General features: G+C 45.2%; 1 protein-coding gene and 1 non-coding gene across 3 annotated transcripts; both read left to right on the forward strand.

Annotated features, from left to right (window-relative positions):
• The first annotated feature begins 6118 nt into the window (after positions 1 to 6118).
• XPA (XPA, DNA damage recognition and repair factor) lies at positions 6119 to 14389 on the forward strand. Of its 2 annotated transcripts, XM_030257969.4 has the most exons (7): positions 6119 to 6259; positions 7402 to 7690; positions 8036 to 8161; positions 10192 to 10297; positions 11889 to 12054; positions 12696 to 12813; positions 14151 to 14389. In XM_030257969.4, exons 1-7 carry the CDS (start codon positions 6254 to 6256, stop codon positions 14297 to 14299), a joined length of 960 nt encoding a protein of 319 aa, XP_030113829.4. In that variant the 5' UTR covers positions 6119 to 6253; the 3' UTR covers positions 14300 to 14389. The 2 variants fall into 2 exon arrangements, with proteins under 2 accessions (XP_030113829.4, XP_030113830.1); XM_030257970.4 differs by lacking the exon at positions 6119 to 6259 and having other exon boundaries at positions 7402 to 7664.
• Positions 9545 to 9616, forward strand: MIR2954 (microRNA mir-2954). Its single transcript, NR_048973.1, has one exon. It is a non-coding gene; the product is annotated as a microRNA mir-2954 (primary transcript).
• Positions 14390 to 18739: the final 4350 nt, after the last annotated feature.

The following is an 18739-nucleotide window of genomic DNA, read 5'->3' on the forward strand; positions in this document are numbered from 1 at the left end:
GCTTATAGCACAGTAATTCCTTTATTTGCAATTTTCAGACTGGCAAGGAAACCCTCAGAAAGGATACAAAAAAGGATAGAGCAGTAACTTTGGTATCCATTCCAGAGAACTTAGCAAAAACTATAAGAGAGGATTGAATTAACGTATAGCTGCATGAAGACAATATGTTGAGAAGGAAGCAATGTGGCTATTGTAAAAGTGAGTCATGATTGATTGATCTTTACAGAACTGTTGCAGTCCTCTGAAGGAATCATGGAACATGTAGACTTTCCATTTAATCATAACTTTTCTCAATATGCCGAAGTATGGAATTTACTCTAATACAGAAATTAGTATCTGAAAGCCATTAAACAAAAAACACAGTCAGAATGGAAGTACTAGGTGGGAATATTTGAGCATATTATGGCAGCTCCAGTTAAGTTAGCTTTGGTTAGACTATATGAGAACTATGGCATAAGAAACTGTCAAAGGTAAGGGACAGATGGAAATAGTCTTTACAGAAGCAGATTAGGAAGAGTATCTTGAATCTCAAGTAGCCAGCAATCCTGCTTTGTCTGCATTTAATTTCCAAGCACACCCCCTAGACATGGGCTACACCTCAAGAATTTGCCGTATAATATTAGTATCATACTGGTCTTCATTTAATCATTATGTTGCATGATTAAATTAGTAACAAAAATTCTTGCTACTCATGACAGCATACTATTTACTGAGTCCTCTGGAATTTGCCACATTAACATATGAGTCAAGAGAACTGATGTACCATATGAGGAAACTTGCAACCAGGATTCTGCCTGGTTATTACAACAATTTTATGTTGTAATAGGAGATTACTGCAATGTACAGTTCTGAGCAATCACTTGGAAAAGTAAGAAAGAGCACGGAGGCAAGTTTCACGGTATGAAGTCAATTAATGGAATGATGAAACAAAGTATTCAACTTATCAGTGTATTAGAGAAGAAACAGAGGTTGTGCTGTATGTACCATGAGAATCTGGAATGTACCATGAGAAATTGCAGTGCTCAGAGAAGAGACGGGGTGGCTAGTACAGACAAACAATCCAAGACCATGGATGTTTGGGGTGACTTCTACGGGCACTTTCATATTTTGGTAGATGCCAAGGTAAAAGTTAATGAATCCGTGAAACATTGCTGAGACTTCATCAGCTCTGCTTTTCTTGCTTTCTCAGAAAAGTGAAGGAACAAAAAAAAGTTGAAACTAATAAAAATATTTCAAACATTATCTGTGAAAATGTGCAACATTCAGAAGAAAAAAATGCACCCCCAAAATCAGAAAAACAAGAAGTTAAAGGTGGGACTTGAGGAAGATTCAAACCTTGACAGATGAAAATCCAAGCTGGTAGAGTTCAACCATGCTGCCACACCACAGAGAGACCTAGAGCACCTGTAGACTCATGAACAAGTAACATATTCCTCCTGGCATGGGACTGTTCCAGTGGTACATCAGTTGCAGTGGCTGGCAGCTGAGTGTGTCAGGTCTTCAGGTGTTAGACAGGATGCTTTCCTAGACAGGTGAGGATGCTTCCACTCAGCAGGATGCTGAAAACTGGAAACTGTGACCATTGCTGTAAAGAAAACTCTCACTGAGCAAAAATCAAGAAAGTGCAGTCTCTGGCAACAGAAGTGTCATATCACTAGGTCATTAACTATATTTCAAAATATTTAACTAGATTCCAGATCTAGTCAAGAATAGAAAAAATTCCTTTTTCCCCCCTCTCTTATTTTTCATCCCTAACGACTTCCCATGCTCTAGGCATATCACGGTCTTTCAGGGAAAATAAAAAAGAGGGTTACAGTAAATGGCAAAGCTCAGTGTACCTATGCTACAAAGAGAACAAATTCTAAAAAAGTTTAATCTGCACAGCTTTGCCAGAAACATTTGGATAAAGTGGAAGTAACATAGGAATGTAATATATGCCAAACCTGTAAGAAAGTAGCGAGTGGCATCATGAATTCTTTTTACAATATTTCACTCATAAACAGTTTCAATTTAATCAGAGGTACTAAAACCCTAAAATCTTTGGAATCCATTCTTCCCTGTACCAAGAGAGAAATCAGTTAACATCACACATTACATTGCTATGGTCACTGCTCCTCTTTCTGGCAAGACAAAGCCAAGTTTTCACATTGGGGGTGGGGGGGAGGGGGGGGGGAGTGTGAAGCAATATAAACTAAGACAACAAAATCAACCCACTGAATTAATCCCAGTAGCAAGACCCTGATCAGAAACTATTTCCTGATCACGTTGAAAATATATGTTATGTGTAGTAGATATAATTCGCGCCATTTCTAGTATGATATATGTGATATTGAATATTTGTTGGAGTATACATGTTTGTATTAGGAGTCCCCCCCACCCTCGCAGGCGAGACCTAATGTATATTAGAACCCGATTTACATGTAAAAGGATGTGGCTTGGCCAGGAGATGGGCCATGTGGAGATGGGCCATGTCTGGAGAGATACGGGGGACCCCAGGCCTCCTGTAGCAATCTCTGAAACAGTAAACAACATTTTTTCATCATGTGGCCATCAACACTTTCCTGTTCACAGATATGAAATGGACATTTTCTATTGATATTAAAAGCCAACATATTAAAGTCCTATTCAGGAATAAAACCAACAATTCTTGTACAATGATAGCAAATAAAAGATATTTACATTGTAATTTCAAATTCTGTCACCTCCTGTAATGAGAAAATGATAACAAACTTGCATTAAGATCTCCTGTCAGAGAACAATGCCAATTTTTGTCTCTAAACATTGCACTTTGATTCCTGCCTATCTGTTTGTTTCAGTTGTGTTGCTTAGGCATTCAACACGTTGCATGTTTACTCCATGATCTATCTGTTCAACCAAGATTGCATACATCAACTGGAGTACAATAAATGAAGCATGAACACAGGCCACATTACTATGAAAATCCTCTCCTACGGGTAGTGAGCAAAGAAGAAAATCGCAGAGAGATGCCAAACCTAATTTACTCAGCATGTCCCATTCTGTCCAACAGGATGATTCAGTGCGTATCCCTGATCCATGAGCTATGGCATAGGTGAATTCAGAAAGAAAACATACAAATCCAAGCACGTACACTATCTGGTTTTAACAAGTACACTTTGCTTTTCACCAAAAAGCCAACAATATTTATCTATTTGTTTATTAAATGTAACATAAGAAACAGGTGTATGACACTAAAACACAATGGAAACAAAATCACAAAAGGCATGGTATTTTTTGCCCTACATTCCTAAGGATGCAATTGAACTATTCTCTCCCATTCAAAAAGCATTTGAAATCACTGGACAAAATCCAAAGCCTTAGTCATGCTCAGAGGCAGCAGCCCAACAACATGTGTGTATTGGCCAGTCAGCTTCTGACTACTGCATTAGAATGTGTCTAAAATTGATGCTACCACATGAACCACCAAACAGAGGGAGAGAGATAGGTGGGAGAGGAGTAAAGAGATTTTTATCCACAGCTTCTCCTTCAAAAGACAAACTCATTGAAAAAGTAAGACTTAGGTCTGTTTCTCATGGAACTGGTATTTTCTACTAAGGAAGGACAAAAAGATGGTTTGGTTGTAGGTATGCAACTGCAATGCAGCTGTATGCATATTGCTACTAATATTTTGAGGACACAGATAAAGAAGTATATCATGAGGCAAAATAAAATACATGCCCAGCAGTTGCTCCGTAAGTAACTCCTGGTCTAGATGAACAGTGAATTTGGTTAGAAAGACCCCATCACACAGGCTTATTGCTATCACATGGCTCAGTGTGATTTTCCTTGAATACAGAGGAAGAGGTATACTGCCTCCGATGAAGAACCCATTCAGTCCAACATCCTGTTTCCACCAGAGGCCACAGGCAAACGTCAAAGGAAGAGGAAAAGCAAGGCAAATATATTATATCTTCTCTGCAACACTCCCACAGCTACCAACTGCTTTCAGCTCAGGGAATTTCCTGAGCATGAGGGGGGTATTCATTCATTAACTCTCAACACAGTCCTCTTCCAAATACTTGGTCTTCCCTGCACCCTAGTGAAACAGCCTGTATTCAGCATGACATTCAGAAAGACACTAAACAAAGAACCATCTTCTCTTGCTTATTTAGACCTGGGCTCCTGCTACTGCAAATCTGATGGTTTCTACTCAGAAAGTCAGCTGGCATCCACCCTCTACAAGTTACATAGGATGTGATGGGCCTTATGCATCCTCCCTCTTTGGTGAGAACTCCAAACCTCAACTCTCCCTTTCAAGGGACAAAAAGTCAGACAGCCGAGCATCTTTGTTATTCTTTTCTCATTTCAGCATTTGCTTTCTAAGAAGCAGGAAACACAACAGGGAACAGTACTCATGGTGCGAACTCACCACAGCTTTCTGGAGTGCCATATATGTATTCCTGGTTTTGTTCTCTGTCCCTTTCCTGGAAATGTACCTTGCTTTTCCAAACACAAAGATGGCATTCCTGCAGGGCATATATACTTAAATCTCAATACTAAGTGGCGGCAACTAATTCAGGTATTCCTACCTTTTATGTAAAGATATAACAGTACAGTTTAAGTAAAGATATAAAGTTATGACATAATCTTGCATTTATCTACTCTGTATTTAATCTTTTTCACTGCCTAATCACCTACAACTCCTTACAGATGACCCTCACCCCATGCTAACTTAAAAAGGTTTTGCACAGTCAGCAAACATTCTTGTCTTGCTGCTCACTGTTTCCTCCATGGGAGTGATGAATTGTGAAACATGCTCAGCTGCCTCCTTGCACTCAACTCCTCATTGATGATGGTCTCTGTGGGTATGAAATAATACACATCTGCGCTTGACAATTAATGACAGCCTACCTTCTAATAGATGGCTACCAGCAGCCAAGGAATACTTGATAACACTTGGCATACAGAACCTGAAAAACTGTTTAAAACAGACATAATTAGAATTATTATCTCATGTGCATGCATTAAGCCACACGTGCTTAATATTAAGCACAAATAGTGCATGACCAGAGCAATGCATATGAGATAGTTTGTAGCTCCTTGCTAATATACAACTATTAGTTTTATTACCTTCTCTTGGCAATGAAAATTAGGAGTATTGTGTTTGATTAATTTTGGTCAGAAGCAGAGCTGGGGAGAATATTCTGCTTTGATTGCCCTGTCAGCCTGCCTCTGAGAAAAAGAAAAAGCCAAACATCTCTAGTAGATACTTCTAAAACAGTTTTACTTAAATTAACACTTGCATACACAGTTGCGGCCCACAGCCAATTTTATTTGAACACCTTGCCTCTGAATTTGCTTTTGTTTATGTATTCTGGTTTCCTTTTAATCCTAATTCCAGTTTGGTTGCATAACAATAATGTCCTTTTGCCCTTAAAACCCTTACACAGGGTCTCAAATCTGGCTTTGCTTTAAGGCAATCATTGGTTTACGAATGATACAGAACTATTCGTTACCCCACAGGCACAACTCAGTTCATTCCTCTCTAAATGTCTGCTCCTACAAAACAAGGAAGAAAAGACACCAGAATAGCATAAGGAATCCAAACATACGTGTGTTTGCTTTTCAAGCAAACATTTCCATTTCCAAGACATCTTGTAAACGCTTTTCTTCTATATTTTTTTATTTCACTTGTTTCTACGTGTTTATTACTCTGTTTGGAACTCCACTGTAAGTCAGTCCAAACAAGGGAGTAATGAGGTTGGAGAAACGTATGCTCATACTGTATAATTGCATAAGCTGCTTCCTGTATACTGAGGTGACGATTTGCATTTTCATCTATTAAATACCTTGTGTTCTAGATCCTTCTCTCTGACTGAAACGTATTTGGACATCTCTACTGTGGCACTTTTCCAACTTTATACAAACACTGGAAAGCAATCTTGCTGAAAGCAGACGGTTTAACATGACTTGGTTATTAATTTTTAAGGAAGAGGTTCTGTGATCTGCGACAAGAGAAGTATTTTAATTGATGGGAGGAGCTACCTACTACTCATACAAGTATTAGAACCACTTAAAATGTCTTCATCTGCATTTCTGTAGATGTGTGTGTGTGTGTGTGTGTGTGTGTGTGTGTATATATATATGGAGATATATATAAATTTCCCAGAAGCAGGATGTTCTTTTCTCAGCGTTCATAGCACACTCTGCTGGCTGTTGTCGAAAGTTAATGCCAAGCGAGGACGACAAGCTAAAAGGATATAAAATGTTTTAGGACACAGGAGAAACACAATCTATGCAGGTAATTACCGCGAGCATTTGAACGGAGAGGCACAAGGGACGTATTCTGGAATCAGCAAGGAAGGGTTGGGAGGAAACTAGGAAACTAGTTTAGTTTTACGCAAGAGAGCAAGCTTTTCTTTCTTTCTTTTTTTTTTTTTTTTTTTTTTTTTTTTTTTGAGGGAGTGGGGGGGGGGGGGGGTAGGGAAGGAAGGCTTCTCCTTGTGCTGAGGTCATCCCGTCTCAGCATGGAGGCCGGGAGCATGCATTTGTGCCAGTGCCTCCATTTCCGTTCCTTCAAGGAGAGGGCAGGCACTGCCTGACGGGCGGGCGAGGTTCACTGGCTGCTCGGCATTAAGTGGTTTTATATGAAAGTGGCTTAGAGCCACATTTGCATGACAAAGCCATTTGCGCGTCCCTCGGCTGTAAGGGAGGCTGCAGCCTCCATTTATCCTCCCTTGCACGGAACACGCGAAACCATTAAGGGCAGGACGGGGATTTTGTTAGGAAAGCGCTCGCTGCCGGTGCCGAGCGAGGCTGGCACGGCGGCGGGCTGCGCACAGCAGGACCAGGAGTGGAGAGAGCGCTCTAGCAGTTTTCAGCGCAGAAAACGTGGCCGAGGCCGTTTCCGGCCGAGAACCGGCCTCGCGCGGGCCTGTGGCGGGGCCGAGCCGGGCGGACAAAAGGGGCATTGCTGGGTGACGCTGCTGAGGAATTCCTGCCGGGCGGGGCGGGATTTATGGTTTTTTTTTTTTACACGGGGCTGCTCGGGCCCTAGGCGGGGAACGGTGCGGAAAGCGCAGGGTCATCGTCGGCTCCCCTCCCCCATTCCGTTCCCTGCCCGGTCCCGCGGCCCCGCTCCCTGTACCGCCGCCCCCCTCGGCCCACACCGCCCCCCCCCCCCCCCCCGGGCCGCGCGCGCCCCCCACCCCCACCCCCACCCCCGCGCGCCACGCGGGCCGCGGGCCCCGCCCCGCCGCCTGGCCGCGCGCGCCCCCCCCTTCCCCTCCCCCCCTCGCGCGCCCTCCCGGCGCGCCCCGCGCGGCGGCGGCGGGGCGGGGCCCCCGCCCTGGCGGCTCGCGAGGATGGGCGGGGCGGCAGCTGCGCGCCTGCGCGGGCGGCCTCGCCCCTTCTGTGGCCACCCCCGCCCCCCGCCCTGCGCAGGCGCAGTGCGGCGGCGGCTCGGCGAAGGGAAGGGCGAGAGCGGCTGCCGGAGCGGGGGGGACCACGGGGCTCGGTCTCTCCCGCCGCCGCCATGGCGGGCGCGGCCCCGGCCCACCAGCAAGACCACGAGCAGGAGGTTTCGGCCGCGGCGGGCGAGCGGCCGCACCTCTCAGCGGCGGCGCTGGCGAAGATCGAGCGGAACCGGCAGCGGGCGCTGGCACTGCGGCAGGCGCGGCTGGCGGCCCGGCCCTACCCTGCCGCAGGTCGGATGGCGGCGGCGGCGGAACGGGCGAGTCCCCGCGCCCTTTTTTCTCTTTTTTAGGGGGGAGGTTTCGAGAGGGGAAAAATGTGTGGAAAGGGGGGCGCCGCCGGCCGCGAGGTGGTGGGGGCGGCGGAGGGGGGGGGTGGGTGCGGTAGGGTGGCTGGAATGGGGTGGGGGTTGGGGGGGAAAATCCGCCGCGGCGCGCGAGGGGCCCCCCCTCCCCCCACGTGTGGGGGAGGGGGGGCTCTTGCACGCGCGCGCTCTCCGCGCGGCCCCCCGCCTCGCACGCGCGGCGCGGTGGGGGCGGGCGCGCGCGCCCCCTGCCGGCGGCGGCGCTTTAACGCAGCGCCCGCCTCGTTTGTGCTCCCGCAGGCGGCGGCGCGCGGGCGCGGGCCCTCCCCAAGGTCGTGGACACGGGAGGGGGATTCTTCCTGGAGGAGGAGGAGAGCGAGCAGAAGGAAGAGCGCGGCGCCGGCGAGAATATCGTGCATCCACCCGGTAATTAGGAAAAAAACCTGTAGGGAGCGGCGGGGAGGCGGCGGGAGGAGGCGGCGGGGCTGGCGGGGGAGGGCAGGAAGGCGCGGGGGCGACAGTGAGCCGGCTCCGGCCGCGCCAGCGGGGCGGGATAGATGGGCGCCTTTTTTTTTTTTTTCCCGGGCTTTTTTTACTCTCCTTTCTTACCCTCTTTTTCTTTCTTTTTTTTTTTTTTTCTTTTTATTTTTTTTTTAATTGTTGCCAGCCCTTTTTCTCCTTCACACGTTTTTCTGGATGTGCTCGATTAGTGGCGCGTCCGATTCTTTTCAGCAATTAATCGGCTATAGCAAATGCGCGGTAATTAAAAATGAAGAATTTTAAGCCGCGGAAGTGGGACACAGCCAGTACCCTTGGGTATAGCACATTTTAATTTTTTTTCCTCCTCCATAAACGTTATTTTCATTATTTCTTTCGGGGAATTTATATTTTAAGACCGACATAAGGGTAAATTTTCGCGGCTTCGTCGGTTGTGGGAATTTTGGGATTTATGTGACCGGAGCGCTGCTGCAGTGCCAGCTTTTATCGTTATAAAACGTGCTGGCGCCAAGTTACTGATCGTACGGTGGAGGATTTCAGCACATTGCCTTGCGATATTTTCCCCCCCCCCCCCCCCCCCCCCCAAAAAAAAAAAGCAAATGGAGAAGTAAGGGTCCCAAAATAGACCGACTTTCTTCTCTCGGATTGTCTTTGTCTTGCTTTGTTCTGCTTGAATCAGCTGCGGGGCTGTTGGTGCAGTGTATCTCTTTGTTAGAAATCAGCACCAATTTGATTAACAGTGTAAACAATTAGCAGCCCTGCTTCTTTTGATGGGCTAATGTTTAATAATAAATTAAAGTAGATCTGGGATGCCTTTACACTGGGCGTATTTTTTGCTGTGTAATTCATAACGTCATTGTCTTAATAAAATGTCTTCGTGTTCGGGAGCACTGCCTTAAATGATGAAATGTGATGTAAGAGTATGAAATGACGGTGAAGTACTGAGCATCCGGCTGTCGCTAGTAGGACTGAATTTACATAAAATATCTTTGCTGGATCGGATCTGCTATAAATGCAAATGCAATTAAAATATATGGTGCTGCATGTTAACCATTAATCTTCTGCTTCAGGTGTTCCTAAAATTTCATAGCATTGCCTTGCTTTCCGATTTCAAAACTGTATAGAAATGTTAATTTTCTGATAGAATTCCAATGTTACCATTCAAGGAATGTTCCTTATTGCTGTTGTTTCCCAAATCGGTGTTTCTTGGTGTCTTGGAACATAAAAACAGATGGTGATGACGCTGGAGGTGATCCGCCCGTTGAGGATGCGGCCAGAAGCAGTGGCTGGCGCTGAGATGAGTCTGGGCTTGGAGCAGTGCTGAGAGGGCTTGGGGAGAGGATTGTAGTGGAGCTCCATCCCCATTCCACTCCTAGCAGCTCTCTGGCCATCCACCTCCGTTTCTGCCAGCTGGAACGGACAAGAACCTTGCCAACTACCCCAGGCTTCCACTGAGCTCGTTTAGGGAGAGGCAGGTGTGGCTGAGCTAGGGAACAATCTGGAGCGGAGCTGAGAGAACTAGGATGCCAGCGCAGCTCCTGTAGTTTCCTGCTGTAGCCACCCTCTTCAAACTAAATCCCTTCTCTGCTTCCTCCTGTTCCTGCCCACATGTCCTCTATAAATCAGGGCATATTTTGAGAGGGTCAGAGCAGAGGAAGTGGAAGGGGAGAGGATTTGAAGCTCTTTGTGGGAAGAATGTGGAGAATTTTTTTTAACAATGGCTAAGTTAAATATACATGTAAATGTTGTAGTTAAGTACTCAAAACAAGAAAATAGTCCAACATTCATGGAATTGTGTGGTAATGGATTTGAATTTGTACTGTATTCTGAAAAGCTTTGATAGAGTGAAACTAGTTTGTAATGTGCTTATCTGAATTCTAGTAAAATTGCCTGTAATACCAATTCTAGATGCTTGTTTTTATCATTGTAGTCCCTTTAAAAATATTTCTTTCCACTAGCACCCGTACTAGAATTTGACTATCTTATCTGTGGAGACTGTGGCAAAGAATTCATGGACTCCTACCTTATGCAGCACTTTGATTGGGCAACATGTGATAATTGCAGGTATTACAAATAATCAGGAGAGAGAAACACTATTTTACATAAAGATTGCTGGCTAGAGTTCAATGGGTTACAGTCGTTTAAAGAGACTGCCAGCAGAGAGACATATTTCAGTAACTTTAAAAAAATGTAAATGAAAGTTGACTGATAACCCTGTGCAAGTTTAATTATGGAATTGAATCACAGATTGTCTCATAAGCCTGCCTTAGGATAGGGGACATCAGTGGATTTTCATACAACATTATGGAAATAGGATGTCATGGGAGCAGTTGGTGTGTTTGTCAGTGTGAAAATTTATGTCTGGCTGCAGACTAGAGCCATTTGAAAACGTGATGCAACACAAATATATGCTCTGAAGTGGAGCAGGGGTTAGGAGAGTGTTTGTGGTCCCGGTGTTTTAACTCAAGTGAAGTTGGTACTTTGGTCAGCATGGGCATGCTGGAAGCACAGCAGCCAAAGGGCAGAGCCCCCATGGGAGGTTACTGGTTGGCCTGCAAGGTAAGCAGGAGTTTGACCTTGAGAGCAGAGCAAGCTCTTATCTTTTAGTGCAGAAAACGCTCCAAAAGCCATCAAGATAACGAGGGCAGTGAAACCAACTGCAGCAGCCAGCTGCCCATGTGTGTAAGAATGAATTGGATGAATGAAAAAAAACCCAGGAGTTTGTTCTGGAAGCCTACCCATTTACTGCAGGGAGTGGTTAGGGGTGTGCACGTGGTGTAGGCAATTTGCAGTAATGTTGGAAACGAAGTTCTGTTTCAGAAGTTAAAGTGGGTAGGAAAAGGATGTTAGGGACAGGACTTTAAGCCTGTGGAGTCTTAGGGTCTAAGCTGTTGTAGCTGATGGCTGGAGTGTCCTTGGTGCACTAGCTGTAACTGTGAACTTTGAATTCTAGTAAAGCTACATTTACAGCAGTACTTCCTTGATGGCCGTTGTTAGCACTTAGTGTTTGGCAGATAGTTTGGCTCAAGTGATTCAAGCTGTACTTCAGTCAGGATTGCGTAAACTTAATTTTTTCCATTAACTCATGAATGCTGCTGTGGTTACAGAGTTTTTCATTATCTGGTAAAGGCTGCAGAGCCTTTATTTTATGTTTTCTCTGCCTACTATCGTGTATTATAGAAAGAAGTGGTCTGTGTTGCTAATCAGTTTCTGAGATCTAGAAGCATATGGAGTATGTATATTCTCAGGTGATAGGACCTGCCTCACATTATACATTCTTTCTGTCGACCTTGTGAGGCTCATACTTCTGTCCTCTTGGATTGCATCGGAGTTAGGTGAATACCTGAAATTATTCATATTAATTTTAAGTTTCAGGTTTTTCCTCTTGTAAGAAAATAAAAGAAGATCCTTTATAGAAAAGCAGGCTTCTCAGTCTGTGTTTGCTGAAATGGGGGAATTTTTAAACAGTTTATTTCAGTAAATCTAGTCTGGGGTTTAGCTAGGCTGTTGGAATCCAAATTTATTTGCATGCATGAAAAACTGAGGGTATTAGGGCTACCTGTATTTCAGGAATGTAAGAAGGGATGGGGATTTAGATGTTAATAACCTGTGGTTTTAGGGTGTAGCTTTCTCATCATTATTTTACATCTTGCAGAGATGTTGAAGATAAACATAAGCTTATTACAAGGACAGAAGCAAAAGAAGAGTATTTGCTTAAAGACTGTGACTTAGACAAGCGGGAACCAGTGCTCAGATTCATTGTGAAGAAAAATCCTCATAATTCACGATGGGGTGAAATGAAACTTTATTTAAAAGTACAGGTATAGAAACTTACTGTGTTTCAGACCTTTTTTTACCTTCGTACAGCTTTGGTTGTCACTTGGTACCTGAATGGTTTTGTCAAAGCTAAGTGTATTATGTGTAGCTTGTTATAGCTAAATGGTTGCAGTCTGAGTTGTAAAAATGTCTGGTTTTGAGAGCATTTTAAAGATGTTCATTGAGCAGAACTTCAGTGGGTTGCACAATTACAAGTCACAAAGCACATGGCCCTTCAGTTTTATGCTGAAGTGCATGGGGCAGCTGCAGTTGTGTGTGGCCCTTTGTAGCTGTGTTCACAGCTTTGCCTGCAGAGGCAGCAGGAGAGGCAAGTGGATTTTCCAGGGCTCTTGTCATTTCTTGTTTGGTACTTCATGGGAATCGTACTGCTTTAGTAAAATACGGGCAAAATTAGAGCTGGGTTTAAGTTTTCCTAAGTTACATCCAACTGATACTAATAACCAATGTTGCCTCTTCTTGTGGAAAGACTGCAGTCTTCTGAGTCAAAAGCAGAGACAGGTGGGAGATTGTGGAAGATTGGTTAGTTTATGTGCGTGTGTAGAGAAAAATTAAATTTGTAAGTTAGAATAGTTCACTTTTATCATTTTGGGCGGGGGGGGAAAAGGCATTTATGTCCATCCTGTAGGTAATCAAGCGTTCACTTGAAGTCTGGGGTAGCGAAGAAGCATTGCAAGAAGCAAAGGAGCTCCGCCGTGATAGCAGAGAGAAGATGAAACAGAAGAAGTTTGACAAGAAGGTTAAAGGTAATTCATTAAAATTACATACTGAAGGGAAGTTTAAACCTCTGTCTGCATCTGGATAAATTACTGAGAAAATATTCAATGTGGTAAAATGGAGGTTCTATAGACTGAGGGTGACCCTTGAGCAGTCTAGTGTGACGTCATAGCTGACTATTTTGGACAGTGTTGGACTGCAGGACTTGAGGTCCCTTCCAGCTTGAATTCCCCTGTTGTCCTGTGGACATGATGCAACAGAAATGAATTACAATGGTTCATTATAGTGTTTCTCACATTTTTGGGTATATATGGCACCCAGGATGTGCCATGGGTTGCTTCTGATACTTTTGACTTGCGGAAGACAGGGATTTTTATGGCAGCTTGTTATTACAGTTCTGTGATAGCCTTCAGGTAGAATGACTAATGAAAATAGGTCTTCCTGTTCACAGGATTCCTATGGGCTGTCTTTACTGCAAATTGCTCTACAGGTTTTTTCTCTGATAAATTAGTACTTAGAGGAGTATTTGATGGGTGGAATCTTTTGTACCACGTATAGCATCCATGCTTTGTTTGGGGTTGGTGTTTACAAGGGCAGAAAGCTCAAGCTGGCTGTTCTAGGGTTGTCTGAAGGCGGTAGAACTTGGGACTGCACAAATAACCCGTCTGGGCCATTGATTTTGTGCGCACAGAAGGACTGGCAGCAGACTGTAGCCAAGATGCCAGAGTTCAGTGCAAGTACAGACCTTAACGTGACAAAGTTTGCAGCCTCTGAATGGTTTGGATCAAAATGTGACCACATTTTGCTGTTCAGTATTCTTGCCACCCGCTTGCAACATCCGGATAATATCTTGAGCCCTGCTGCCAGCTTGTGCGCTCTAGAGAACCCACAGATTTCACTGCGGATGCTGCAGAGGCAACTCATTATTGGGCATAAAGCTTAGAGAATGCCAAGTCATTTGGGAGGCTTACTGTGACCTGAATGAAAGTGACTCTTTCTTGGCCATGTAAAATAGATGAGGTGTTCAAAAAAAAACATTTTCTTTATGTTCCACCGATCCTTTTTGGATACCTTTGAATGGCTTTGTGTGAAAAGGCAGCAAGCAGCACATCCTTAGTCCAGATGGAGAATCTTTGCCTATGAAATCCCATGACAGTGTAGTTCTTGGCCTTTAAAATATGCAAACAAGGTGAGAATTGCAGGGCAAGTCAGAGCTTGTTCTTGCAAGAGCAGATTCTTTCCCAGACCTGGTGGAAGACAGGCAGCAAGCGTATTGTCAGGCCTCAAGAAGCTGGTTAGCTTGAGTTCTATTGAACACTATTTAAGATTTATTGAAATCTTAAAATTTTCTTGTATTTTTTACCAGAACTCCGCCGTGCTGTGAGAAGTAGTTTGTGGAAGAAAGAAGCCAGTATCCATGAACATGAATATGGACCAGAAGAAAATATTGTTGAAGATACATATAAAAAGACATGCACTGTTTGTGGCCATGAATTAACTTATGAGAAGATGTAGTATTAACCTATTTTTTAATTTGACTTTGTTTTTAATGGTATTTTGTATTAAAGTCAAATAAATGCTTATTATGAACAAGGTGTTGCCAAATACTGTGTAGCATTATATTTTTCAATTGCGAGAAGCTCTGTGAAGAACAGTAGGCTTTAGCCTTTAAGCTAGATCTGAGGGTAGAATATAGCAACAGTTCAACAATTGGTATCTTCTTGGTCAAAAGTTGTTTGTATCATTGTACATGATGCACTGATAAAATCAAGGTGAACTTTACATGGCTTTTCTACATCCATCAGGAGGAAGGCTCATTATTTTCTCCTAACTCTTTGTCGTCTGGTTTTCAGTTACTGGTTATGGGCGGGCAGAGGGCTGATAGAGCATCACTTGTGGTGGTGGAAGGCCGTCTAATGAGGCAGGTTCTCCTTGGCCTCAGATACACAACTCCATAAAGGAGAATTCTCTTTTAAAAGGAAAGCTGCCTGCTTCCTTGGGAGGTTCTGATAGAGATTACTGTATTTTACAGGATAGATCCTTAGGTGTATTCTCTACATATTTTTTTTTCTTTTTCTTTTTTTTTTTTTTTTTTTTTTTCCTTTTTGGAGCAGAGACCAAGGCAAGGGTCAAGACCTGTCCTTGGGGCAAGAGTAAAGTAGTGTTCCATAGCAGAGCTCTTTCAAATGCACTTGAATGATATTTGCTTTCAGTAGAGTGAATTTTTTAAAAGTTTTAAATTTTAAATTCACATTCTTGCAGCTGTTGGGGAATGCATGTGGTGATTACTGAAGTGAAGGAATATGTTCTGAAGTAAAGGATCATGTGTGGCTCTACATTTATTGACCACTGTAAATATGGCAGATTCCAAGGAGGTCTCTGGAGACTTCCTTTGTGAGCCTTGGACACTATAGCTGTGCAGAACTGAAATTTCAGGAAAACTGACATATTTGCCAGTATGGAAATGTGGTGTGATGTCTCCCATGGCTGGAGTACTGCAATGATGGTTATAAACTCTTCAGGACAGGCAGACAAGCAGAGGCAGTGAGGTGACTCTGTACATTAGGGAGAGTCTTGACTGTACAGAGCTCAAGGGCCGTGATGATAAGATTGGATGTCCGTGGGTTGGGATCAGGGAAAGGCCAATGAAGCAGACATCCCAGGGGGAGTCTGTTACAGACCACCCAGACAGGATAAAGGGGCAAATGAAATGTTCTGTAAGAAGCTGGCTGGTGTTTCACAACTACTACTCCTTGTTCTTGTGGGAGATTTTAATTTGTGGGTTGTCTGCTGAAAACATCAGCAGGGAGAGGCAGCTGTCTAGGAGGTTCCTGGAGTGTTCGGGAGGCAAAGGACAGCTGGCAAGTGAGCTGTCTTGGCTCTGGCCAGGACAGTATTTGTTGCAGTAGCCAGGAGGGGTGTAACCCAGACCTGGAAGTTATCCTGTAGTGCCTCACACCATACACAGGGGTGGGTGGGCAGAAGGGGGTCCTTTCCAGTCAGGGTAACATTGGGTTTCATGGGGTGGGCATTTGCATGTGAATTGATCATCTTTCCTGTGCAATATTAATATCAATATTGATACTGTTTGTTTCTTACCTCTCTGCTGTTTCTAGTAAATTGTTCTTATCTCAATCCTTGATTTGTACCTTTTGTGCCTCTAATTCTCATCTACTTCCTACTGGGAGGAGCTGAGCAAGTTGTGCATGGTTTAGAGTGTTTCAGTAGAAATGCTAAATTGGGGAACACCATTCCTAAACTACAGCATGAGCATATCAGGGGCAGTAGCCTTGTAGTTCTGCTGTTTATGAACAGAGAAGGGCTGGTGGAACATGTGGTTGGAGGCCATCTTGGGCACAGTGACCATGAAATTACAGTTTTCAACCCTTCGTAAGTAAGGAACAAGGTCAACAAAACCTCTGCCTCAGCTTTCTGGAGGGTGGGCCTTGGCCTATTCAGAACACTGGTTCAGAGAGTCCCTTGGAAAACAAAGTCCTTAACAACAAAGGGGTCCCATGAGGACTGGCCATGCTTTAAAGAGGAAATCTTGAAAGGCAGAGGAGCAGACTGTCCCTGTCTGCTGGATTATGAGCCATCATGAAGGAAGACCAGCCTGGTCTTCCTGTTCCTCCTGGCTGAACAGGATACTCCTGCTGTAACTCGGGGAAAAGAAGTTATGACCCTTGGAAGAAGGGGTGGACAACTCAAGAAGGGTACAAGGATGATGGTAGGTCATGTAGTGAGAAAATTAGAAAGGTGAAAGCTCGGCTGGAACTGGCCACCACTGTGAAATAGAAAAGTGTTTTTATAACTACTTTAAGAAAAGGAGGGTCTAGGAGAATCTCCATTGGTTATTGGAGGGTTGGGTATGGGAGGACATTGTAACTAAGGACAAGGAAAAGGTTGAGGTACTTGGGTTCTGAGTTAGACCCAAGTCCATGGGCCCAGATTGGATTCACCCAAGGGCACTGAGGGAGCTGGCAGGAGAGCACCCTAAGCTGCTCTGCATTGTTTGCATCAATCCTGGATAAGCAGGGAGGTCTGGGCTGACTGGGTTAGCCAGTGTGATGCCCATCTAGCAGCGATGGAAGGAGGATCCAGGGAACTACAGGCCTGTCAGCCTCTGTAGTGGGATGGAATAGATCATCTTGAGTGTGATCACACAGCATATGCAGGAAAACCAGGGGATTCGGCCCAGCCAACACATTTTTGGGAAAGGCAGGTCTTGCCTGACCAGCCTGATGTCCTTCTATGACCAGGTGATTGCCCCAGAGGGTGAGGGAAAGACTGTGGATGTTGTCTATGGATGGTGCCATAGGCTGAGCAAAGCCTATGGCACCATCTCCACAGCACACTTCTGGAAAAGCTGGCAGCCCACAGCTTGCTTTGCTGGGTTAGAAACCAGCTGTACAGTCAGGCCCAGAGAGTGGAGGTGAATGGTGTCACATCCAGCTGGGGGCTGGTCACTAGTGGTGTTCCTCAGGAATTAGTATTTGGCCCAATCCTGTTTAAAATCTTTACTGGTGATCTGTATGAGATTGACTGTGCTCTCAGCATAATTCACTGATGACAGCAAACTGTGGGAATGTTGGCCTGCTGGAGGGCAGGAAGGCTCTGCAGAGGGATCTGGACAGGCTGGATCAATGGGCCAAGGGCAAAGGTGTGAGGTTCACTAAGGCCAAGTGTCGGGTCCTGCCCTTGGGTCACAACAACCCTGTGCAGGCTGGGGCAGGGTGGCTGGAAAGAGGCCCAGTGGAAAAGAGCCTAGGGGTGCTGGCCAGCATTCAGCTGGGAGTGTGCCCAGGTGTCCAAGAAGGTCAATGGCATCCTGGCCTGTATCAGCACTAGTGTGACAAGCCTGGCACTGGTGATGCCACACCTTGAGATTTGTGTCTTGTTCAGGGCCCCAGTTCAGGAAGAACATTGAGGTGCTGGAGTGTGCCCAGAGATGATTGGTAGAGCTGGTGAAGAGCGCAGGACTAGCTGAGGGAACAGGGCTTGTTCAGCCTGGAGAAAAGGAGTTTCAGGGGAGACTTTACCCTCTCTGCTAATCTCTGACAGGGGGCTGTAGCCAGGTGGGGGTCAGGCTCTCCGCACAGGCAACCAGTGACAGGACAAGAGGATATATGGCCTCAAGTTGCACCGGGGAGGTTTAGGTCAAACATCAGGAACATTTCTTTACAGAAGGGATGACTGGATATTGGAATAGGCTTCTTAGGGAGGTGGTGGAGTCACCATGCCTGGAAGTGTTCAAGGAAAGACTGGACACTGCCATGCCACAATCTAGCTGACATGGTGATGTTCAGTCATAGGTTTACTCTGTGGTTTTGTCAGAGGAGACAAGGTGCCTGGGAAGGGTGCATGATGCTTCCAATAATATAGGTTGTCACTTTTTCCATGTTCTCCTCTGCAGCTATGCAGTAACCTGCCTGCTCACCAAGCAGAGGATTTAAGCCGTTGCAAGACCTAGGAACGTGGCATGGGGACTTGGCTAGAGGAGGGAGGGAGGTCCCAGCAGGGCTTTTGGAGGTACTCCTCTTTGTCATGGTTTCACAGCTCAGTGTTGTCTTGGGTTCTTAAACTCCTCTCCAGGGCAGATGGGGATGGGTGGTCACTGACTACTGCCCTTCTGTGGGCATGCTGCAGCCTCCACCCCCCCGCACAGCAAGCACTCCTGACCTCCTGCAGCAGCACTTCCCTTTCCCAGAGGACAAGAGGTGGCAATGGAGAGGGAGAATTTCTACATCAGCAGCTCCTTGCACCTAGCAGCACATATGCTTGCCGCTCATGGCTGCAGGTTGGGGAGCGTGTTAGACAAGCTGTAGTGCAAGGAGGTGAAGGCTTGTGTGTTAATTCAGGGTACCAGCACTGGGAAACCAAACTGCCAGGGTAGCAGTGCTGGGAAACAAAACTGCTTCACACCCCTCTGCATTTAACACAAGCATAACCCAGCAT

This window comes from Taeniopygia guttata, chromosome Z, assembly GCF_048771995.1.
Source record: "Taeniopygia guttata chromosome Z, bTaeGut7.mat, whole genome shotgun sequence".
NCBI lineage: Eukaryota > Metazoa > Chordata > Aves > Passeriformes > Estrildidae > Taeniopygia > Taeniopygia guttata.